At 47.1% G+C, this 26,340-nt stretch overlaps 1 protein-coding gene across 1 annotated transcript in view; it reads right to left on the bottom strand.

Moving 5' to 3' along the window:
• Positions 1 to 26,340, bottom strand: part of OGFOD3 (2-oxoglutarate and iron dependent oxygenase domain containing 3) — a 311,061-nt gene that overhangs the window by 260,323 nt on the left and 24,398 nt on the right. The window contains exon 3 of the mRNA XM_068263593.1: positions 7,255 to 7,330. Within this exon, the coding sequence (XP_068119694.1) occupies positions 7,255 to 7,330 (76 nt within the window). The remainder of the gene's footprint in view (positions 1 to 7,254; positions 7,331 to 26,340) is intronic.

The following is a 26,340-nucleotide window of genomic DNA, read 5'->3' as shown; positions in this document are numbered from 1 at the left end:
GCAATTCCAGGGGTAATATATGGGCAGGTTTTATCTAAACAATTCAGATTGGGAAAACGCCGATTATAGCTCATCTCCAGGCGGCCGGATAAACACACCGCTGGGCCCTCCCCCACCTACGTACCACAACGCTTAGCGGCCTTTTATAAGAAGGATACGCTCACAAATGCTTTTCATTTTTTAAGTCTTAAAAGGAACCCAAGGTGTGAGACCCGTGGAGGCTGCCATATTTATTGCCTTTTAAATAATACCAGTTGCCTGGCTGCCTTGCTGATCTTTCTGGTCAGTGGGGTCTGAATCACACACCTGAAACAAGCATGCAGCTAATCTTGTCACATTTCTCAGAGACATCTGATCTGCATGCTTGTTCAGGGGCTGTGGCTTACAGTATTAGAGACAGAGGATCAGCAGGACAAGCCAGGCAATCTGCATTATTTAAAGAGAATCTGAAGCTAAATTAAAAAAAAACAAAAACAAATACTTACCTAAGGAGAGGGAAGGCACTGGGTCCTATCGAGCCTTCCTGTTCCTCTCTCGGTCCCCGCGTTCCAGCCAGGGCTGTGGAGTCGGTACAAAGATCATCCCACTCCGATTCCTCAGTTTATGAAACCTCAGACTCCAAATACCCAAAATTGCTTTGACTTTGACTCCGATTACACAGCCCTGGTTCCAGCCCTCGCTCCTCCGCTCCAATCTCCTGCTGTGGGAAACGTCGGGAGCCTGAGTGCTTCTGAAGACAGGCAGCTATGTACTGCGCATGCACGAGTGCACAAGCATGCGCAGAGCGTCTTTGGGAGCACTCATGCTCCCGAAGACTTCCAAAGCCTCAGGGAGCAGCAGAGAGCAGTCACTGACACATCGGTAGGAGATCACTAACTGGGGAGCCAGCGCTAGAACGCGGGGACCAGGAGAGGAGAGGGAAGGCTGTATGGGAACCAGAGCCTTCCCTCTCCTTATTAAGATTTTCACCTGAATAGAAGGAAGGCTCTGGATCCTATAGAGCCTGCTCAGTCCTCACTATGTCCCCGCATTCCACCTCTAGCTCCCCTGTTCTAATTTCACACCTTCGAAACTCCTCTGAAGCACTCGTGCGCCCGAAGTGTGTAAAGACTGCATTCGCTTTAAGGCTGCATAGCCAGGCTGGACAACTCACTAGTACAGTATCCAGGAATCCTTAAAAACTGCAGCAGTCACTGAATAGAGGCAGCCACTCACTTCCTGTGAGTGGATCCGATACCTTTGCGGGCAGGACTTAGCACTCTCCTCTCCACTCTCTTTAGTTTTGCAGCGAGTAGGCCCGCACTGATCTGCACTACACCAGCTACCAGGGGCGTCATCACTAACAAGGGAAGAGATACCCGAGAGTGCATACAACCCCGTGGGAGGACTGTGATGATACTTTTATCAGTGATTGGAAAGTGGAAGTGGTAACGCGGCATCCTCTTTTGTTTATATTCACATTATTCCTCATTTTCCCCTTATTTGTGCAGTTCTGTATATCCAGCGCCAGTACCATTCTTCTAGTCTCACAAATGTTATCAGGCATCAACTCAGCCTGAAGAGAGCAGCAGACCATGGGTTTCACACTGACGTATGACGCATGCACCGCCCACTGACATGTGACGCATAGCTCCACCCACTAACATCTGACGTATGCTCCACTCACTGACATATGACGCATGCACCGCCCACTGACATGTGACGTATGCTCCACCCACTAACATCTGACGTATGCTCCACTCACTGACATATGACACATGCACCGCCCACTGACATGTGACGTATGCTCCACCCACTAACATCTGAAGTATGCTCCACTCACTGACATATGACGCATGCACTGCCCACTGACATGTGAAGTATGCTCCACCCACTAACATCTGACGTATGCTCCACTCACTGACATATGACACATGCACCGCCCACTGACATGTGACGTATGCTCCACCCACTAACATCTGACGTATGCTCCACTCACTGACATATGACGCATGCACCGCCCACTGACATGTGACGTATGCTCCACCCACTAACATCTGACGTATGCTCCACTCACTGACATATGACGCATGCACCGCCCACTGACATGTGAAGTATGCTCCACCCATTAACATCCGACGTATGCTCCACTCACTGACATATGACGCATGCACTGCCCACTGACATGTGAAGTATGCTCCACCCACTAACATCTGACGTATGCTCCACTCACTGACATATGACGCATGCACCGCCCACTGACATGTGACGTATGCTCCACCTACTAACATCTGACGTATGCTCCACTCACTGACATATGACGCATGCACTGCCCACTGACATGTGAAGTATGCTCCACTCACTGAAATATGACACATGCACCGCCCACTGACATGTGACGTATGCTCCACCCACTAACATCTGACGTTTGCTCCACTCACTGACATATGACGCATGCACCGCCCACTGACATGTGAAGTATGCTCCACCCACTAACATCTGACATATGCTCCACCCACTGACATGACGTATCCACCGCCCACTGTTTACTATATCAAGAGTAAGCGTCACATATGGGCCAAAAAACATGTTTACTATAACAGAAGTTTTATTATATTCAGGTTTACTATACCAAGCGTTGCTCCCATAGACTTAAAATGGAGATTGGCCGGGACCAGGAGAGGCAATATACCCGAGTGTATTATAACGAGATTATACTGTAGTACTCAGATGTGTGTATGAGGTGTTTTGGAACTTGCTAATAAACGTTGGGGCGGAGCAAGCAGTCTGACGTATGACATCATAGCGCGCAGGAATCTAGAAGCCCTAGCTGAAAGGCGAGCGGAGAGCTGGACGCCTCAGGATACTCGCCGGAGGGGGGCCGACACAATACAGATATTGAGATACGCAGGATACAAGCGCAGGAGTCTGTAAGTGTAATTGGCAGCAGGCTTGGGCTGAATTGTTATGACATAATACGCTATGATGTTCTGTGTTTTATATTTTGAATATTAAACTGATCGTTTTGGAAGTGAGGCTGCTGAGCCATTCTGTTGATGAAGTGTGAATACCGCCAGTGACTAACGGTGGGCTACATCTGGTGATCCACTACAAGTACTCAGAGTGTTGGGAAGCTAAGTGCATGGAGTGGTCCCCTATTCACTGCATGGAGCGGTCAACTGACACCTGGGAGGATTGTCGTTATTGCTGACTGTGATGGATTGGATGGAGACGGTATCACACTATGTGAGATTGGTTTACAGGTACTAGTGATTGAGGAGGAGCGTGCGGCAACAAGTTCTGTTGTGCTGAGTGTTGTATAATCAAGTTTGATAGTTCAGCATTCGTGTGAGAGGAGCCCCTCCATAACCAGCAGCTCAGAGCTCTGACAGCCCGGCCTAGAGATGGAGAGAGTACAGCATTCATGTGAGAGGAGCCCCTCCATAAGCAGCAGCTCAGAGCTCTGACAGCCCGGCCTAGAGATGGAGAGAGTACAGCATTCGTGTGAGAGGAGCCCCTCCATAAGCAGCAGCTCAGAGCTCTGACAGCCCGGCCTAGAGATGGAGAGAGTACAGCATTCGTGTGAGAGGAGCCCCTCCATAAGCTGCAGCTCAGAGCTCTGACAGCCCGGCCTAGAGATGGAGAGAGTACAGCATTCGTGTGAGAGGAGCCCCTCCATAAGCTGCAGCTCAGAGCTCTGAGTATTGTAAAATAAAGTTTGATAGTTCAGCATTCGTGTGAGAGGAGCCCCTCCATAACCAGCAGCTCAGAGCTCTGACAGCCCGGCCTAGAGATGGAGAGAGTACAGCATTTGTGTGAGAGGAGTCCCTCCATAAGCAGCAGCTCAGAGCTCTGACAGCCCGGCCTAGAGATGGAGAGAGTACAGCATTCGTGTGAGAGGAGCCCCTCCATAAGCTGCAGCTCAGAGCTCTGAGTATTGTAAAATAAAGTTTGATAGTTCAGCATTCGTGTGAGAGGAGCCCCTCCATAAGCAGCAGCTCAGAGTTCTGACAGCCCGGCCTAGAGATGGAGAGAGTACAGCATTTGTGTGAGAGGAGCCCCTCCATAAGCTGCAGCTCAGAGCTCTGACAGCCCGGCCTAGAGATGGAGAGAGTACAGCATTCGTGTGAGAGGAGCCCCTCCATAAGCAGCAGCTCAGAGCTCTGACAGCCCGGCCTAGAGATGGAGAGAGTACAGCATTTGTGTGAGAGGAGCCCCTCCATAAGCAGCATCTCAGAGCTCTGACAGCCCGGCCTAGAGATGGAGAGAGTACAGCATTCGTGTGAGAGGAGCCCCTCCATAAGCAGCAGCTCAGAGCTCTGACAGCCCGGCCTAGAGATGGAGAGAGTTCAGCATTCGTGTGAGAGGAGTCCCTCCATAAGCATCAGCTCAGAGCTCTGACAGCCCGGCCTAGAAATGGAGAGAGTACAGCATGTGTGAGAGGAGCCCCTCCATAAGCTGCAGCTCAGAGCTCTGACAGCCCGGCCTAGAGATGGAGAGAGTACAGCATTCGTGTGAGAGGAGCCCCTCCATAAGCAGCAGCTCAGAGCTCTGACAGCCCGGCCTAGAGATGGAGAGAGTACAGCATTCGTGTGAGAGGAGCCCCTCCATAAGCTTCAGCTCAGAGCTCTGAGTATTGTATAATAAAGTTTGATAGTTCAGCATTCGTGTGAGAGGAGCCCCTCCATAAGCAGCAGCTCAGAGTTCTGACAGCCCGGCCTAGAGATGGAGAGAGTACAGCATTTGTGTGAGAGGAGCCCCTCCATAAGCAGCAGCTCAGAGTTCTGACAGCCCGGCCTAGAGATGGAGAGAGTTCAGCATTTGTGTGAGAGGAGCCCCTCCATAAGCAGCAGCTCAGAGCTCTGACAGCCCAGCCTAGAGATGGAGAGAGTACAGCATTTGTGTGAGAGGAGCCCCTCCATAAGCAGCAGCTCAGAGCTCTGACAGCCCGGCCTAGAGATGGAGAGAGTACAGCATTTGTGTGAGAGGAGCCCCTCCATAAGCAGCAGCTCAGAGCTCTGACAGCCCGGCCTAGAGATGGAGAGAGTACAGCATTTGTGTGAGAGGAGCCCCTCCATAAGCAGCAGCTCAGAGCTCTGACAGCCCGGCCTAGAGATGGAGAGAGTACAGCATTTGTGTGAGAGGAGTCCCTCCATAAGCAGCAGCTCAGAGCTCTGACAGCCCGGCCTAGAGATGGAGAGAGTACAGCATTTGTGTGAGAGGAGAACCTCCATAAGCAGCAGCTCAGAGCTCTGACAGCCCAGCCTAGAGATGGAGAGAGTACAGCATGTGTGAGAGGAGCCCCTCCATAAGCATCAGCTCAGAGCTCTGACAGCCCGGCCTAGAGATGGAGAGAGTACAGCATGTGTGTGAGAGGAGCTCCTCCATAACCAGCAGCTCAGAGCTCTGACAGCCCGGCCTAGAGATGGAGAGAGTACAGCATTCGTGTGAGAGGAGCCCCTCCATAAGCAGCAGCTCAGAGCTCTGACAGCCCGGCCTAGAGATGGAGAGAGTACAGCATTCGTGTGAGAGGAGCCCCTCCATAAGCTGCAGCTCAGAGCTCTGAGTATTGTATAATAAAGTTTGATAGTTCAGCATTCGTGTGAGAGGAGCCCCTCCATAAGCAGCAGCTCAGAGTTCTGACAGCCCGGCCTAGAGATGGAGAGAGTACAGCATTTGTGTGAGAGGAGCCCCTCCATAAGCAGCAGCTCAGAGTTCTGACAGCCCGGCCTAGAGATGGAGAGAGTTCAGCATTTGTGTGAGAGGAGCCCCTCCATAAGCAGCAGCTCAGAGCTCTGACAGCCCGGCCTAGAGATGGAGAGAGTACAGCATTTGTGTGAGAGGAGCCCCTCCATAAGCAGCAGCTCAGAGCTCTGACAGCCCGGCCTAGAGATGGAGAGAGTACAGCATTTGTGTGAGAGGAGCCCCTCCATAAGCAGCAGCTCAGAGCTCTGACAGCCCGGCCTAGAGATGGAGAGAGTACAGCATTTGTGTGAGAGGAGCCCCTCCATAAGCAGCAGCTCAGAGCTCTGACAGCCCGGCCTAGAGATGGAGAGAGTACAGCATTTGTGTGAGAGGAGTCCCTCCATAAGCAGCAGCTCAGAGCTCTGACAGCCCGGCCTAGAGATGGAGAGAGTACAGCATTTGTGTGAGAGGAGCCCCTCCATAAGCAGCAGCTCAGAGCTCTGACAGCCCAGCCTAGAGATGGAGAGAGTACAGCATGTGTGAGAGGAGCCCCTCCATAAGCTGCAGCTCAGAGCTCTGACAGCCCAGCCTAGAGATGGAGAGAGTACAGCATGTGTGTGAGAGGAGCTCCTCCATAAGCAGCAGCTCAGAGTTCTGACAGCCCGGCCTAGAGATGGAGAGAGTACAGCATTTGTGTGAGAGGAGCCCCTCCATAAGCAGCAGCTCAGAGCTCTGACAGCCCGGCCTAGAGATGGAGAGAGTACAGCATGTGTGTGAGAGGAGTCCCTCCATAAGCAGCAGCTCAGAGCTCTGACAGCCCGGCCTAGAGATGGAGAGAGTACAGCATTTGTGTGAGAGGAACCCCTCCATAAGCAGCAGCTCAGCGCTCTGACAGCCCGGCCTAGAGATGGAGAGAGTACAGCATGTGTGTGAGAGGAGCCCCTCCATAAGCAGCAGCTCAGAGCTCTGACAGCCCGGCCTAGAGATGGAGAGAGTACAGCATGTGTGTGAGAGGAGCCCCTCCATAAGTAGCAGCTCAGAGCTCTGACAGCCTGGCCTAGAGATGGAGAGAGTACAGCATTCATGTGAGAGGAGCCCCTCCATAAGCAGCAGCTCAGAGCTCTGACAGCCCGGCCTAGAGATGGAGAGAGTACAGAATGTGTGTGAGAGGAGCCCCTCCATAAGCAGCAGCTCAGAGTTCTGACAGCCCGGCCTAGAGATGGAGAGAGTACAGCATGTGTGTGAGAGGAGCCCCTCCATAAGCAGCAGCTCAGCGCTCTGACAGCCCGGCCTAGAGATGGAGAGAGTACAGCATGTGTGAGAGGAGCCCCTCCATAAGCTGCAGCTCAGAGCTCTGACAGCCCAGCCTAGAGATGGAGAGAGTACAGAATGTGTGTGAGAGGAGCCCCTCCATAAGCAGCAGCTCAGAGCTCTGACAGCCCGGCCTAGAGATGGAGAGAGTACAGCATGTGTGTGAGAGGAGCCCCTCCATAAGCAGCAGCTCAGAGCTCTGACAGCTCTGCCTAGAGATGGAGAGAGTACAGCCAGGCGCCACAGAAGCTATTTAATCACTTTACGGAGAAATCTTACCTCAGCAATCTCTGGGCTTCCTGCAGAGAGACGACGGCGTCCGTCACGGCCCGGCCGCACTTCACGGGGGTGCACCCTGCAAATCCAGCACAGGGGGAACAAAGAAATGCGTAATTCTATTTCCGAGCCTTTCACATAAGCAATTATTTAATCAAGTGCGGCGCGGAGCTCAGCGGCCGCGGCCCGGAGGTCTCCTCAGACTGAATTATTTAAAAATAGCGTTTAATTTGATTAAATAAACCTGGAGATGGCTGAATTGCTTTATTGATAATTACAATGCCCCATGGGTGGACGGGAGCCTCGCGGAGGGGGTCTACTTATCTCGGTGCCGCCGCTCAGTGTACTTCCATTTTCATTTCCTGGCAACCACTCAAAGAATACATATTTAGACAAGCAACGTGGGCGTGCTTGAGGAGGGAAAGAAATAGGAAAATAGGCCAGAACAATGCAGACTTGGGAGTCCAACTTAGGAAAGCTGTGCTAAAAATATCAATCATTAAAAACGTCACTGTTCCTGAAGTGAACTGACAAAAAAATGTGGCGGGGTTACCGAGGGCAGGAAACGGGGACGCAGATAGCAATACAACATCCTCACAGGACTTCCTTACATCCGCAGCAGCCAAACATGCACGGGAAAAGGCCAAAGACAAATGCACAGTTTAAAGGACAACTGAAGTGACAGGGATATGGAGGTTCCCATATTTATTTCCTATTAAGCCAGGAGTGTCAAACTCAAATACAAAGTGGGACAAAATTGAACATTTGTTACCAAGTCGTGGGCCAACCTCAATATCTACTGGCCACCTTAAAGGGCCCATACACCTAACGATTTTCCCGCCGATATACAGCCGTTTCGGTCACAGTGATCGAAACGGCTGTGAAATCGCCGCGCACACCGCTGACAGAACGATGGATTTCCGTCCGAAATCGATCGTTCCCGTCGACTCCCGTCGATCTATCCGTGCGGAAGATTTTTTTCGAGCGCCGGTGGGTCAGGAGTGCGTCGATAGCGGCGTTGGAATGCCCGACGACCGACGCAATGTAGCAGCAGGTATACATTACCTGTTCCGCCGGCGCGACTCCCCTGGTCACCGCTGCTCCGTCTCCGCGCTGGTCTGGTCTTCCGCATGCTTCACTTCTTCCTGCCCAGCAGGAAGTTTAAACAGTAGAGCGCCCTCTACTGTTTAAACTTCCTGCCGGGCAAGAAGAAGTGAAGCATGCCGAAGACTAGACCAGACCAGCGCGGAGACGGAGCAGCGGTGTCCAGGGGAGTCGCGCCGGCGGAGCAGGTAATGTATGCGGGGCGGGGATTGGCGGCAGCACCACCACAGATTGTGAACAGTTTCAGGCTGAAATCGGTTCACAATCTGTTTGCAGTAAAGGTGGCCATACGAACCCTCTCTGATCAGATTCGATCAGAGAGGGATCTATCTGTTGGTCAAATCTGATGGCAAATCGACCAGTGTATGGCCACCTTTATACAGTTCCCTGGTGTCTAGTGCTCCTCCTCCCTCCCCATACAGTTCCCTGGTGTCTAGTGCTCCTCCTCCCTCCCCATACAGTTCCCTGGTGTCTAGTGGTCCTTCCTCTCCTATACAGTTCCCTGGTGTCTAGTGGCCCCCTCCCCTCTATAGTTTCCTGGTGTCTAGTGGCCCCCCTCCCTCCTATACAGTTCCCTGGTGTCTAGTGGCCCACTCCCTCCCCTATACAGTTCCCTGGTGTCTAGTGGCCCCCTCCCTCCCCTATACAGTTCCCTGGTGTCTAGTGGTCCTCCCTCCCCTTTACAGTTCCAGGAGGGAGAGAATGGGACATACTGGGGACAGAAGGGGACGCAGGGGGGAGAGAATAGGACATACTGGGGACAGAAGGGGACACAGGAAGGGGAGAATGGGACATACTGGGGACAGAAGGGGACGCAGGGGGGAAAGAATGGGACATACTGGGGACAGAAGGGGACACAGGGGGGAGAGAATAGGACATACTGGGGACAGAAGGGGACACAGGAAGGGGAGAATGGGACATACTGGGGACAGAAGGGGACACAGGGGGGAAAGAATGGGACATACTGGGGACAGAAGGGGACACAGGGGGGAGAGAATGGGACATACTGGGGACAGAAGGGGACGCAGGGGAGAAGAGAATGGGACATACTGGGGACAGAAGGGGACATACTGGGGACAGAAGGGGACACAGGGGGGAGAGAATGGGACATACTGGGGACAGAAGATGGCACAATAATTGGGGGATAACATGTACAAGATACTCCTGGAACATGGACACACCAGGGTTAGTATATTTTTCCCCCTGGTTTTTGCCCTCTAAACCTGGGTGCATCTTATAGTCCGGAGCATCTTTTATGAAAAAAAATACGGTCGCTATAGGAAGGGTTTCTGATGCTAAAACCAGGAAAGTTACAGTAAAATTGGGTAACCTGAATAATTTACTGCATTATACTATGCGTCACTACAGGGCCTCTTGTTTAAAAAGGTATTCACATACACAATACATATAGGAGGTGGTTTTCTATTCTGCTTACTCTCCCCCTCACGCCCGACCTGTGTGCCCAGAGTCCTGCTTCACCAGCATGCCAGCTGGGCACCTGCCAGCGATCACACGGCTGCTGCTCTTGGCAATCCAGCAGAAGGCGAGAGGTTAACCCCCCCCCCCCCCCCCCCCCCCCCCCCCAATGCCTGGAGAAGCTGTGAGCAGCCATTTAATCAAAACAGCTGTAATTAATTTCCAGCCACCTAGAGATGTTTCATTCTGCTGCCAAGAATGTGCCGGAGGGAGGGAAGACCGCGCAGCCGTGCGGTAGCAGATAATGCGCAGCTGGACGACTCCCGCTGTCGCGTCTGTATCATCCTCTGAGGAATGGGTATTCCTGCCGCACCGGGGCCAAAAGCTCCAGCAGCTGCATGTCAGCTCTCTGGATGATCTCCCCGACTCAAACCCAGCAAAGCAAGGTGAAGCTGCTCTGACTCGCCAGCGCCCCCTGCCTGAAAAACATGAATAGCTAAAGTGTACCCGAGGCGACATGTGACATGACATAAACATATGTACTGTGCAAAACCTAATAACCAGGCTGTTTTACTTGTTTTATTCTACTGCCTGAAAGAGTTAACGTCTAGGCATGGGAGAGTGACAGCTTCTGTCTTGTCGGTACCTTATCAGGAATATTGTAAACGGCACTGATAAGCTAATTACAGCCATAAAAGTTTTCCTGGCAGAATACAACTTCTGGGAGCAGGGGGAGATAGTAGGTCAATAGTTCATGTATTTTCATTTAGTTTTACAGATGAAACGGGCACACCATGGAGTCTGGGTGCTCGGTGAGGGGACTCATGAACACAGCTCCCCAGCACACCAGAGTATTCAAATACTCAGCACTTATTTATCTCCAGACTGGTTGATCCATACATTTAAAATTCTCCATTTGCCGCCACAGCCATTAGTGGGTGACTGACATTGGTAACCACCGCTCAGAACACACCTATCCGAAGCCGCTTTCCGCCCCTCTAGTCTGTAGGGCGTGGCCGGCAAGCGCCAGGGGACCGCCCAAGAATCCCATTGGTAGGCACCAGGCTCGGTTCCTCCCATCAGTACTGCATCATTGCTGATGCGTACAGGGAGGCCAAAGGGTTGGGCATCGAAATATTTTGCACAAAGCTGCTCTTCTTTCCCTTAAGGAAGGGCTGATCAAAGGTACCACCTCATTCCGGAATCAACCCTACAACCTCTGCACACGCCCCATAGCCATTATCCGTTTCTCCGACCTGAATGGGAAAGACAGGTCAATAATATTCACCACCACTCCTGATCATGAGAAGGAAGAGATGTGGGTTTCTTGTTCCCATCCAGGGGGCGCCGAAGGCGGAGTGCTGCAAGGCCAGGGCTGTGGAGTCGGAGCAATTTTAGGTACCTGGAGTCGGAGTCGGTGGTTTCAATAAACTGTGCAGTCGTATGATTTTTATACCGACTCCACAGCCCTGTGCAGGGCTATAGTGGCCTTCTTCCATCTGCAACTGGAAGCCTTGCCAGAAGCATCCCCCATATGACCCCATCACTGAGGCTTCAAAGGTATTAACTTAGTGGGATTAGGGACTCGTGGCCCAAAGAAACTGCCAGGGGAAAATAACTTCTACCCATGGGAGGCACCACAGCTGACTCTGCCCGGGGGGACATCTGGGGCATCCCAGAATAGATTCGGAGCACGTGCCCCTGATCTTTGGCGCTAGCGACACCCCTGCAAGCAACACAGACTGCAATAAAAACCGACAGAGAACGTTTAGTTTTCCTATCGTCTGTGCTCATCGGCAAAAAGCCCAGCCCACCCATCTGTTACTGACGCACCTGATGTGACAGGAAATGACCCCGCAGGGACACAGGAAATAATGAAACGGCCAACACAAGCCCCAATCTTTTCCCACTCTGTTCAAAACTACAAAAAGTTCTGCTTGACTTAAAAGTAACCAGGAAAGGTGCCAGGGCCTATTTATCATCTACAGACGGAAGAAAACAAGTAACGTCATTTATCCGATCGCGTTATTAAACGCTGTTTTCCTTACAAGAAAAACAGCATGTCAGGTGCGCTCGTTAATCTTCCTGGATATAAACCAATAATAATTTGTACGGCCGCCGCACCATCCCGATAAGCACGACACAGATAAATACGCAGCAGTAAACCAAAAAAAAAAAATTGTTGTTTTTTTTTCTCCTCTAACTCGTTCCGCGCACAAAAAGCCAACTCTGTCGGAGGCGCGGCGAGCAGCCATGAGAAATATGTTCCTCTGCTCCCACTCAATAGCATTCAGCTTCAATGACTGCCATCTGGCACTCGCAAATAAAGGCCGCTATATCGGGGAAGGAATATTTTTAGGAACTGTAGAGAATAAAAGTGTCTGGAAAGTCATCAAGGCAGCACAATAAATCTTAATTGTAACGCTAAGGGGACCTCTCGGAGGACTCAGAGCTCAGCTTCAGAGATGCAGCGGGGAGGGTGAGCCAAGGGGGAAACCGATTACACAACAACTGCAGGCAAAATGGGGGGGGGGGGGGGAAAGAGCGGGGTCAAAATGTAACCCGTGCATTTTCTCTCCTTACCAGTGTTATCTCGTGGACTGCATAAAAAACTGTTCTTAAAGTGAGCCCGAGGTGAGAGTGATATGGAGGCTGCCATATGTATTTCCTTTTAAACTATAGCAATTGCCTGTCAGTCCTGATGGTCTTTTTGGCTGCAGTAGTGTCTGAATCACACCAGAAACAAGCATGCAGCTAATCTTGTCTGATCTGACAATTATGTCAGGAACACCTGATCTGCTGCATGCTTGTTCAGGGACTATGGCTGAAAGTATTAGAGGCAGAGGATCATCAGGTCTGCTAGGTCCAACATTTTATTGGCATGTACCACTTTTAAACCCTGTACTCATCAAGTACCCCCAGCATAGTAACCAATATCACAAGAACCCCTTGAAAAATATATATTTAATCGTAGTACATGATAATTGGTTCTAAACTATTTCCATGCATTTACTGTTGCTTTTAATTAGCTAAAATACTAATTTGGTGTTTAAATAAGATTTATCATTTTCTAAAACTCTAAATGTGTTCTTCTTGGTTAAGTATATCAAACACTAGAGTCCAGAAGGACATGGCCCTATCAGTACATCTATAAAAACATGATAATTTTTATTTTTCTAATAGTATCTTTTGTTCACCCAATAGTTTAGCTCTTAATTTTTCTGAGTACTTAGATTCGTAGTGACACAGGTATTGCATCTGTTCCAACGTTTGTTTGGTTTTAAGTTCTTCCCACCCACGTATAAATTGGGTATCCTCTGTGTGGGAATGTAACTTAGTAAGATTGCGTAAACCTCTCACTGTGATTTTTTCTTTGAGGTAGATATTGAAAGATGCTACCTCCCAAGTAGACCTTGTAAAATCTTTATAGGTTTTTAAGATATCAACAAATACAGGTTCCACGTCTGTCCCATAACTTAATTCCTCCCCCTCTGGCCCCCCTTCCCCTGTACAGGCCTGAAAAGTCTGCCTCGCTTCGTTCGTGAGGGATTCAATAGAGGGAAGGTCTGTAGATAAATAGGCCATTACCTAAATGATGTGAAAGGTGTTCGGCGCACCAATGAGAAAAATTGAGCAAGCACTAGCCGAAAGAAAGGGTGTACCAGGGAAACTTAGTCAAACACTAGAGTCCAGAAGGACATGGCCCTATCAGTACATCTATAAAAACATGATCATTTTTATTAATAAATAATATATAAAAGAAGAGAAAACCTCCACAGGTCTGGAAAGTTCTCTTGTGTATATCTCAAGTGAGAAAATTGTTGGTAGTGTGAGGGTCTTTGCTGATCCCCCTCTATTCCAGCAATTTTTTAACTGGAACGAGGCGTAGCTATCCCACACTGACAATATACACAAAGGTGTTCTGTAGGTGATATGGTGGATTGCTACCAACAGGATCTGTTATCAGATCAGAGCTGGTGCATCACCTGGAGTGAACTATCACCTTACAGAATCACAAAAAGGGACGGGTGGGTTTGTTTTGAACCCACCCGTCCCTTTTTGTGATTCTGTAAGGTGATAGTTCACTCCAGGTGATGCACCAGCTCTGATCTCATAACAGATCCTGTTGGTAGCAAAACAAACAAACAAACACTTATATCGCGCTTTTCTCCTGGCGGACTCAAAGTGCCAGAGCTGCTGCCACTAGGACGCGCTCTATAGGCAGTAGCAGTGTTAGGGAGTCTTGCCCAAGGTCTCCTACTGAATAGGTGCTGGCTTACTGAACTGGAAGAGCCGAGATTCGAACCCAGGTCTCCCGCATCAGAGGCAGAGCCCATAACCAGTACGCTATCCAGCCATATCACCTACAGAGGTTTTCTCTTCTTTTATATATTATTAATCAATAAAAATGATCATGTTTTTATATATGTACTGATAGGGCCATGTCCTTCTGGACTCTAGTGTTTGACTAAGTTTCCCTGGTACACCCTTTCTTTCGGCTAGTGCTTGCTTAAGTATACTGTATCAAGCCCGAGTAACCCCGGAACCATCAGAAGTACCCCCGGGGTGCGCGTACCACACGTTGAGAACCTAGACAAATGGTATTGGTTAAAAGGAAATACAGTATATCAATGGTAACATGACAGTAAACACCTACCCTGTTCTCTATTTCATTCTTCTCTGCTAAATCTGCCTGTTATCAGCTCTGATAAGAATCCCCGACTGAGCATTCAGTCTGGCTTTTCCAGGACTTGAAAAGACATCACAGAAGACTGACTCAGCTATAATCATTACGGGGGCAAAGCTGGACTGAATGCTCAGTCGGGGATTCTTATCAGGGCTGATAATAGGCAGATTTAGCAGAGAAGAATGAAACAGAGAGCAGGGTAGGTGTTTACTGTCATGTTCCCATTGATATATGGTAAAATACATGAGGGTGCTTCGTCTCTGGTTCTCTTTAAAAGTAGGTGAGGCTGTTTATTTCACTACCGCCCATTATACTGCCACTCATCATACTGTCTCCTTATCCTAGAGCTTTTTATTAAAGGGACTCCAAGCACCTCTCATGGGCATGCCTTTAAGCCAGACAACTTCCAACAAAGTCGTGCTATGACCCCTCTGGAGGAGGAACAGGAAGGCTCTATATAGCCTTGCCTCTCTTTAGGTGAGTATCTGTTTTTTTGTTGTTGTTTTTTATGTTTCAGATTCACTTTAAAAAGCCAAGAAACAGAGACAGCTTGCGATTAGGTTTTACTGCAGGAGAGTTCAAAGTGTCATTATTTCTGCTTTGTTTTAAAGCTTAAAATACAGAGGGTGGATTCTAAACTGCAAATAGGACAGAATGATACAATGTTATAAAAAACATTAATTAGTAAGCTATATAACTGAAAGTAAATAAAATCAGACTCTTTTCTTTGGTACTAATGTTCTATTCATTATCCGTACTACACATACTATTCATTAATATCATACTTTTTTTTCTCACTTAAAGGAAAACTTAAGTCAGCTAAAAAAATGACTTTTACTCACCCGGGGCTCTCCTCGGCCCCCTGCAGCTGAACGGTGCCATCGCCGTGTCCCTCCGATGCGCCTGGACTCGCCGGCGGCCACTTCTGGTTTGGCCGTCGCCGGCCGACAGGCTGGGAATGCGGCTGATTACCTGCGTTCCCGGCCACAATAGCATTATAGAGGGCGCTATTGCGGCCGGGGACGCGGATAATCAGCCGCGTTCCCAGCCTGTCGCCCGTTGACGGCCAAACCAGAAGTGGCCGCCGGCGAGTCCAGGCGCATCGGAGGGACACGGCGATGGCACCGTTCAGCTGCAGGGGGCTGAGGAGAGCCCCGGGTGAGTAAAAGTCATTTTTTTAGCTGACTTAAGTTTTCCTTTAAGGTTTGCTTTAAAAGTGACATACATTGAGCGTGTGTGTGCAGGTAAACGGACAGCCAAACATCACGTTTTTCACTTCAGTAAAGCCCCCCCTTCCCTGCCTCCTGAGGTATTGAGAGTGATGCATTAACTCATGAGGTACTTCAGGAAGTCTTTTCACCATATGAATAGAGATTGCGGTGCCTGGGAAATAATAACCAGCTGTGATATGATTAGCATATCTTATTATACCGACTTGTGAAGCTGCTTTGCTCTCCCCGAATAGGATGTATATAAAAATGTGTGAGGATTACAGATATTTTGCTCTTTAAAGCTTGAATGGAAAAAATAAATGTTGGTTACCATCCAACCTTCCCACTGCCAATCTGGAGAGATTTATACACAATAATCAGACAGATTTGTGTCATACAACACGGGAGAACTTGTGATGATGTATTTTTATCAACTTTTCTTTAATTAGCTTTCTTCTTTTCCCTTCTGTTTACTTCTCTCTGTGTGATATTTTTTCAATAGCTTCACAAATTCTCATTTGTAATCTTTGCCACAGCTCCAGATGAGAGATGGTCAATAACTTGCAAGCAAATTTAATAGGAAATGTAGGCAGCATGGGAATCCAGGCAATTTTGATTAGCCCAACGCCAAGTTGCGTACAATTTGCATGAAATTTACATGCTAGCCGGAATTAGCGGCATCCCTTTGACTATCTCTAGCAGTGATCTCTCCTGCCTATAGAATGAGCACATCACTGCAGCACAGATAGGGATGCAGGTCGTTTTACCTCCTGCTTTGTGCAAATATGTCTGCACTCTCCACATATGCTCCCATGCGGGGTTGTACTTTAGCATAGGATTTTGCACATCCAAAACTCCCCTCCCCTTGCTTTTCCTTTACCGACTAAACCGCCCATAAATCCAAACCTTAAAGAGAAACTCCAACCAAGAATTGAACTGTATCCCAATCAGTAGCTGATACCCCCTTTTACATGAGAAATAGAATGCTTTTCACAAACAGACCATCAGGGGGCGCTGTATGACTGATTTTGTGCTGAAACCCCTCCCACAAAAAGCTCTGAGTACCGCGGTACTCCTGGCAAACTGCCACAATGTAACAATGTTCACAGACAGGAATTAGCTGTTTACAGCTGTCTGTAGCAGCCAGAACAGCTAGAAACAGCTACATAACTTGCCCACAGTAACAATGGGCCCAATTCAATAAGATCACGCTGGAGATAATAAGGCAAGAGAAAACTTACCCACCACACAGTGAGAGAGTTATCTTATCTCTTCATCCCTTATGTTACCTCCTTTGTAGTTAATTTACTGCCTCTGTTGTTATTTTCGCATGCAGTTAATAAACAGCCTGTCTTTAACTCTGGAGTTATTTTAAGGATTGAAGAGTTAACTTAAAGACAGAAGCGTTAACTTTAAGTTTGCCTGAGGTAAAATGTTTCCTGAATACTACATGTCTTATCACCATGGTGATAACTCTAGAAATGTTATTAAAGACAGGAGATAAGCTTAGTGAATTGAGGCCATTGTCACCATGTAATACATGTCAGAATGTGAATCTGGGAGAGGAAAGATTTTACAATGAGCAAACTCTGACTAAATCATTTATACATAATTATTGTAAAAATGAAGCACTTTTTTTTATTACATTATTTTCACTGGAGTTCCTCTTTAAAGCCATACACACATCGAACACACCAGAAATCTATTGAATCCACTTGATCAAATTTTGATTGATTATAAGCTGAAATCATGCACTTGCGCAGTGGTCCCAGCCACGGTCGTGTGCTGCAGGATGCGTGCAGCCGGGCCGGCGCAGTGATGCCCGAGGCATGCTTGTAGACAGTAAAAAAAAAAGAGAGAGAGAGAGAGAAAATGAATCCATGCTGTATACTTGTGGCAGTACATGCGGTCTTTCACATTTCCATGGAGACAGCAGGCCACTGCAGATGTGTGTACGTTATTCTTTGACTTGTGTGCATGTGTACCATTTTATCTTCTTTTCATCAGTTTTCTGGTTCAGTGACAAAACATTTAAGTGGCAGTGGCCAACATTACTTGCAGAGGAACTCCAGTGAAAATAATGTAACTGTGCTTCATTTTTACAATAATTATGTATAAATGATTTAGTTAGTGTTTGCCCATTGTAAAATCTTTCCTCTCCCTGATGTACAATCTGACATTTATCACATGGTGACATTTTTACTGCTGGCAGTTGATGTCACTGGAAGGAGATGCTGCTTGCTTTTTTGGCAGTTGGAAACAGCTGTTATTTCCCACAATGCAACAAGGCTCCCACAGTGTGATGTCAGCACCATGGACCTGACATCACACTGTGGGAGGGGTTTCACCACAATATCAGCCATACAGACCCCCCTGATGATCAGTTTGTGAAAAGGAATAGATTTCTCATGGGAAAGGGGGTATCAGCTACTGATTGGGATGAAGTTCAGTTCTTGGTTACGGTTACAGCTTTTTTCCTCTAAAAATGTGCACCCTCCCCACCTCCTCTTAGGTGTACTGTTTACACACATTGGGGGCGTGTCTTCGCCCGACCACTTCCATAAGCTGCGAGCAAGCATTCTTTATAAGAGAGACAGCTGTAAGCAGTATGCAGCCAGCACTCCTTCACTGGCCTGGGCATCCCACAATACACATGTAACATCTGGCTAGCTGGGAGCAGATTTGTGGAATACAGTATACAGCACAGGTTGCTGCTCTCCACTGCCCCCTTTCTTTTACTGCAAATAACAGCAGGCTGCCTCCCCATCCAGCACGGGATTCTCAGCGGTTTCTTTATGTTTAAAAGCACTTAGTGAATGGCAGTTGCTCAGTCCAACTATTAGATTAGTGTGTAAACAGGTAGTGGGGCTGCCTGCATCTTTGTATAGGTGCTTTCCAGGGAATGCTTTTGTATAAAAAAATGAGATTCCCCCATGAAGAGATGGACTAGAGTTTACGCATACAAATTGGAACCAGCATCATGCAAATATTAATGAATCATTAATAATAATACCAAAATTAGAATGTGCTAAGGAGGGGACAAGCACTTCAATAAAAGGTACCCCCATAAGCAGCACCAGACTAATAATGTTCAAACAGTATAAATCTTTATTGTTTTCAAACACCATCAAAAATTCATAAAATCAGTTAAAACCGTCACGACATGTGACCACCAGGGTCTCTCGACCACATAATATATCACATAATAAATAGTGTAATAATACAACATCTGGCGTCTGAATGTGATAAAACTATATAAACAACGTACAAAACCACCTAACTGATTATATTGTGTTTAGAAATAAATTGATTGGGGAGTGAAGAGATGGACTAGTCAAAAATCTGTCAGTTCCATCAGATTTCTACAAACTACGGTAAGTAACAGCAACATAGGAGAGAAGCAATTTATGGCTCATTTTACTCACCGCTTAGCTGTATGTATTTCTATACATTTTAGATGTTACTATTTTCCATGATAGCGGTCCTTTCAGGTATTACACCTGATGTTTTTATGTGAACCACCAGAGACACCCCCCCCCCCCCAATAACATTTTAATAAACAACTAAACTCGTGTTTCAGAATTTGTCCCTTTATGTGATGGGAGTTTGAGTGACAGCCCTGCTCGGCGGTGTTCAGAGCCTTTCACCACCTCCATAGGGGAGCGAGTCGTGCTCGGCGGTATTCAGAGCCTCTTACCACCTCCATAGGGGAGCGCGTAGCGGGACGAGTTTCCTCACTTCAGGTTGCTTTATTATGAGGCTTGAATTAGAGTTCAGCATGAATAAGATTCCTACAGATAGCTCAATACAAGCGTTTCCTCACTAAAAGAACAAATTCCGGATTGTGTTTTGGATATCATTAAAGAGAGACACTGAAGCGAAAATAAATATATGATATAATGAATTGGTTGTGTACTATGAATAATTACTAGAAGATTAGCAGCAAAGAAAATATTCTCATACTTTTATTTTCAGGTATATAGTGTTTTTCTAACATTGCATCATTCTATAATATGTGCAGATTACACAACACTCAGCATTCAAAATGAGTCTTTCAGAGCAGTCTGTGAACTAATGACCTCTCCTCTGCCAGAGGAAAAGTAAATAGTCCAATAACGCTTGAGATAATAAAAGTCAGATAACAGCCCTCTCCACGACTAACTTAGTCGGAGAGCTTAAAGCCAATGGGTACCGGATTAAAAAAGAAAAAGTCAGATACTCACCTAAGGAGAGGGAAGGCTCGGTCCTAATGAGCCTTCCCTCTCCTCTCCCGGTGCCCTCGGTGCTGCGCTGGCTCACCCATTCGCGTCCGCCGCCGCAGGGACTTCGGAGGTCTTCGGGAGCACTCGGGCTTCTAAAGACGGGCCGCTCCATACTACGTACGCGCGAGTGTGTCATAGAGGGCGCTCGCGCATGCGTAGTATGGAGCGGCCGCGTCATCGGGAGCCCGAGTGCTCCCGAAGGCTTCTGAAAGCTCCCGATGGTATGCGGAAGTGGCAGTATTTGACCGAACTGGTCGAATACTGCCACGGGGGATCCTGCGCGGGACCGGGCACCGGGAGAGGAGGGGGAAGGCTCATTAGGACCGAGCCTTCCCTCTCCTTAGGTGAGTATCTGACTTTTTCTTTTTTAATCCGGTAAACATTCACTTTAATGGCTTGTTTGCATAGAGATAACAACTGGAGTTTCTCAACTCTTCCTGTACTGGAAACAATTAGACTGATGTATCTGATCTTAAAGAGGAGCTGTTAGGTATAAGGTCTCAGAGAAAATAAACACATATATCAGTAGCTAAAGATTGGCTGTACTTACATTACATATGCATTTCACTGTCCACGTTTGGATTTCACAGAATTTGTATATAGTATATGCAGAGAATGATGCTCCTGACAGCCCATGGCAGGTTCCATGTTTGTCTGTCTCCTATGAAGCCAAATGTGTCGTCATGTCCTCCCTGCTTCCTGATCACAGAAAAGCTCTACTGAATAACACAGTGTGCAGTGAATATTAATTAGCCATGTGGCTAGGAACAATAGCCGACTCCTGCAGTGTACTCTGCCCGGAGATTTATCAGTGCTACGCGCTGGACTGATTACAAGCTGCTGTAACGTCTCATTAGCAGCCGAGGGGAGGGCCCCAGAATGCTTTGCAGTATGGTATGTGGCTTGCGTCCTGCTTGGGTCTAAGCTTTGCTGATAAGCACACATCAAAGGTAAGAGAGATTTTTATCTTCAGTAATGCCTTTCTGGCTTCCTTCTAAACTGTTTAACACAGGAGAATAGAGGTTTAAATTAGCTTCTGCAGCCTGACAGTTACTCTTTAATGTTTTATTTCTTAGCTGTACTACACATACAAATCATAATATCATCATTTTTTTTCGCTTCAGTGTCTCTTTAAGTCTCATTTTATTAAACCAATCATTCTTATTTTTTTACATAATCTTTATTTTTGCTAAATTTCTCTTACAAAACCGTACACATAATTTTCCATTCTATATACAAAAAAAGCTTTACTTATCACAGCAAATATAAATTCCAACTCATTCAGAGAAGAGCCACTTACTTATTCCCTTCATTCCTACACCCATGGTATAATTTATCCCCTATCAAAACCTCTCTCAAGGCTCAGAGTTGGCTCTAACATTGCTTCAACTCTTCAAATGATTCTATTCCAATCCAATCTTGCTGTGTTGTTACTCCCTCAGCAGGTCCCTCTTTTCTCCTCAGTTTATTAGGAGGGATCTCTGAGGTTCCAATCTCTATTACCATACAACAATCACTCTTCCCATTCATACATACCCACTCTCCTCATCTCCATCTTTCATCTCTCCATTCCTTTCTAACCGACAAAGTAAAAAAAAAAAAAAAAAACATCACATAGCACACACTCAAACACCTCTCCTTCCCTACTCCCCCCCCCCCCCCTCCATCGCCCGCCACCCCCCCAACCCCCCCGGAAGGGGCCCGAGCCAGGCCAAAGCGAACCATATCTCCAAAATACATGTCACCAGGTTACACCAAATATCAGGGGAACCATACTCTGCCAGGGCTTGTGCATAACTTCCTGTGTTTTTAAATGCTATCCACGGTTCTCGGAACCTCTCTGTTTGACCATGCCTCATGATAGAAAGAGCCTCCATTTTCATGATCTCCTCCATCATCCTTATTGACTAAATCTTGCTTTGAGCACATTTGCTCTACAGACCCCAACTCCCTGGGACTCGTCTCTACGTTATAGAAGAGCATCATTTCACCCCCAGACCTTCCCAAACCCCAATATATCCGAAAATGGGAATGTGAACTAAATACGAATACTGAACCTGAGGACCTGAGCTATACATGGAGCTCATTCCCAGCTGTTACATCAGCGCCTCCTTGGTGGAAACGCAATACAAGGTTCTACTCAGGTGGTACCGGATTCCTGATAGGCTGGCTACATTCCAACCCAATACCACCGGACTCTGCTTCAGGATGTGTGGTCAGCAGGGAACATTTCTGCATGCATGGTGGGCATGTCCCAAAGTACGCAGGTTCTGGATCAGAGTCTAGCAGGTGCCATCTTCAAAACACAAATCCCCAAATTGCTAGGGCTGTGGAGTCGAGGAGTCGGAGTCGGGGCAATTTTGGGCACCTGGAGTCGGAGTTGGAGTCGTTGATTTCATAAACTGAGAAGTCGGAGTCAGGAGTCGGAGTCGGGTGATTTTTGTACAAATTCCACAGCCCTGTTAAGTATAAGACTAAGGAGTCGGAGTCGAGGAGTCGGGACCATTTTGGGTACCCGGAGTTGGAGTCGTGGTTTTGTACCGACTCCACAGCCCTGCAAATTACCCCAAGTTGCTTTACTGGGTGTGATACCCCAAGATATCACTACTTCCCAGTACAGACTACTTCAGAATATTGAGAGTTATCGCATGCTCATGGAAAACCCAAACATTTGCAATATTCAAATCTAACTTAAGCTATGCCTTTTGCTTTCATAGAATGAAGGTTATTCTTGACGATACTCTCCATAAATGTGAGAAGATATGGAAGCCCTACTTCCTCAATTACTCACATTGGTTCCCTCAATATCTTACTGAAGTATAGTGACCTCCATACATTCGATATTACCAAAGACAGACTGGTTATATTCTTACTATCTCCATACCTACTTTCCTTCTTTTTCTTTACTTTCTCTTCTTATTCCTCTTCTTCTTAATTGAACTTCATGTTCCTCCTCCACCCTAACATCCCCCCCCCCCCCACACACCTCTCCCGTCTTGTCCTGTTCCCCAGGTACAAGTAGTTCTGATCAATTGATCCATCGATACTGCGTAATGGATCCTGATAAAAAGGTTTCTTCTGCTCATAACTGGACCATTTAGGATGTTGGTACCTGTTGCCTCGTTGCTACCAATATCTGCTCAGTATTTATGTGTTTTTTCTACTACCGCTTTATACAGTCATCAATAGAGCCTGTGCTCTTCCACATGTTTATTATTCATATGTGACATGTTCTATTATAATGCTGGCTGTTTACTTTTTTTTTTTTAAACAATAAAAACTCTTTTGTGAGCGAATAAGATTCCCAGGCAAAGGGCTGGGTGTCTTCAGGTCAAAGGGGTATACATTCCTACATTAAAGCAAATCTGAAGTGAAAATAAACTTATGATATAATGATTTGTATGTGTAGTACAGCTAGGAAATAAAACATTAGGAGCAGAGACATAAGTCTAATATTGTTTCTAGTGCAGGAAGTGTTAAGAAACTTCTCTTGTTAACTATGCAAAAAAGCTTCTCTGAGCTATTTTCCACCCAACCTGTGCCGAATACAGTCCTGTTTTCTGAAGCACTTAACCATTTAAGCATTCTGGTCGTAGAGGCTACGTTCAGAAGGCCATGTGCGCTCCCGCGGCTGATCCCGGCCGCGATCGTTAGCTCAGGAATCAATGAATCGGGACATGGTGCCGATCACTGATTCCTTTCCCCGGCAGAAAAAGCGACCGCTTCTCTCGGAAGCCGTCGCTTTTTCTGCCTCCTACGTCCCTCTAAGCGTACATGTTACGCATAGAGTGACGTCATGTAAACAAACTCAAGGTTGCCATCTTGTGGCCAAATAGTAAAAACTACATCTACATGTAAAAATAAAATAAACACAGTTACATAAAAAAAATTACAATTTACATCCCACCCTCCCCAAAATACCCAAATAAAATGTTTAAAGAGAGTCTGAAGCGAGAATAAATCTCGCTTCAGACCTCATAGATAGCAGGGGCACATGTGCTCCTGCTAAACCGCCGCTATAGCGCCGCTAAATGGGGGTCCCTCACCTCACAAATCCCCTCCGAGCAGCCAGGGATCTCTTCCTGGTTGGGGCAGGGCTAACCGCCGCAGCCCTGCCCCACGCGCGTCTGTCAGCGCGTATCTCCGCCTCTCCCCCGCCCCTCTCAGTCTTCCTTCACTGAGAGGGGCGGGGGAGAGGCGGCGATGCGCCGCTGATAGACGCGACTGGAGGCAGGGCTGCGGCCGTTAGCCCAGCCTCCAGGAGCGACCAAGTCTGCGACCAAGTGTCGCAGTGGGGGGTTTGGGGGTGAAGGGACCCCCGTTTAGCGGCGCTATAGCGGCGGTTTAGCAGGGGCACACGTGCCCCGGCTAACTATGAGCTCTGAAGCGAGATTTATTCTCGCTTCAGAGTCTCTTTAATAATAATAAAAAAAAAAAAACACTACAATTAAAAAAAAAAAAAAAAACACGGAAATATTTACCTAAGGGTCTTTTTAAATATCCATGTAAAGATGAAATATTGCTATTTTTTTTATTATAAGCTTGTAAATAGTGATGGATGCAAAATGGAACAATGCACTTTTATTTCCAAATAAAATATTGTCACCATACATTGTAACAGGGACATAATTTAAACGGTGTAATACCCGGGACTATTAGGCAAATACAATGGGTTTGTTTTCATTATTTGTTTAATTATGGAGGCATGTATTATTTTAAAACTGCGCTGCGTAATATGTTGGCGCTTTATAAATACAATAAATAAATAAATAAAACTGTGATGGCCAAAAACTGAGAAATAATGAATTTTTTCCTTTTTTTCTTATTCTTCCTGCTAAAATGCATTTGCAGTAAAGTAGCTCTTAGCAAAACGTACCACCCAAAGAAAGCCTAATTGGTGGCGGAAAAAACAAGATATAGATCAGTTCATTGTGATAAGTAGTGATAAAGTTATAGGCTAATGAATGGGAGGTGAACATTGCTCAGATGCATAAAGTGAAAATGACTGAAGGCCGAAGTGGTTGAAGGGAACCTGAGACATACTTACCTGTGGCTTCCCTTAAGCCCCCTTGAGGCCGCTCGTCCCTTGCAGTCTCCCCGGGTGGCTCCAGTCACCCACATTAAGGCACAAAAGCCTGACCGAGTGGCGCTTCATCAAGCATGTGCAGCCCGGGCAGGCGCGCTCCCATGTCACACTCCTGTCCCTGGGAGGGTTCTGCACCTGCTCAGTAGTACTGCAAGCACAGGACACTCCCAGACACAGGAGGGAGACGGCCGGGCATGTGCGATGAAGCTCCACTCACACAGGCTTCTGGGCTGAATTGCAAGTGACAGGAGCCACCTGGGGAGACGCAGAGGGACGAGTGGCCTCAAGGAAGCTCCAGATAAGTATGGAGCCTGAGACACTTCTCTTCTTAGGTTGAGATTAGGTGTTGCTGCAGGAAAGTTCAAAGGGACATTATTTCGGCTTTGTTTTACAGCTTAAAAGACAGAGTGTGGTTTTAAAACTGCAACTGTGACAGCTATATAATTGAAAAAAAATAAAAATATGACACTATTTTCTTTGCTTCTAATGTTCTATTCATTATCCGTACTACACATACAATTCATTATATCGTACTTTTTTTTTCGCCTCTGGTTTGCTGTAATATGAGGTCTGAATGAGAGTTCAATATTCAATATTATACCCAGGCAGGGGGATGGGAGTACTCGGGTCACTGAGCTATAAATACACACATTAATAAAGGATATTTTTCCTTTAAGAAGAAAAGAACTCTGTATTTTCTGTATAATCGCCCTGCAGCAACTTCCTGTCATTAGGGTGGCGTGAAATTTTACAACAGACGCATTCTTCTATGGAAACAAAATGTTCCTCTCCTCTGCCATGTAATGTAAAATCCACTTATAAACACAACTCTGCTGCCTTCCTGACGGCTGTAATCAGAGCGTGTCTCTAGCATATAATCAGGTCTGAGGAACTCTACACAGAGCCGTGCTGCGACACTGCCACCTTGTGGCTGAACTACTAATTACAATGCAGGGATGTGCTCTCACTACAGTGACAGGATGCTTGCCTGTAATACGGCTCTGAAAAAAGAATATCCACAGGTGACCACACACTGGTTGATTTGTTCTGTTGATGTCTGACAGACTCGATGATTTGATTACATCTGCTAGAAATCGATACCGCTAACAACCTTGATCTATTTTCAGCAAAAACCAATCATATTGGTCGATTGTGCCAGATGGAAGATATTGCTCTATCGGCGGCAGGAGCAGAATTCAATTTTGGGGCGAGCAATGTGTAGTGTGGGCAGCGGAGTTAACACTCGCCTGTCCACCAGAACACTTCCTGCGCCAGCTCTCCATCGCTGCCAGGCGCTCCTGTGTCTGATCTCCTGGGTGCCTG

This window comes from Hyperolius riggenbachi, chromosome 12 (genome assembly GCF_040937935.1).
Source record: "Hyperolius riggenbachi isolate aHypRig1 chromosome 12, aHypRig1.pri, whole genome shotgun sequence".
NCBI lineage: Eukaryota > Metazoa > Chordata > Amphibia > Anura > Hyperoliidae > Hyperolius > Hyperolius riggenbachi.
Note: the sequence above shows the minus strand (reverse complement) of the source record. Positions and strands in the feature narration are given on the sequence as shown.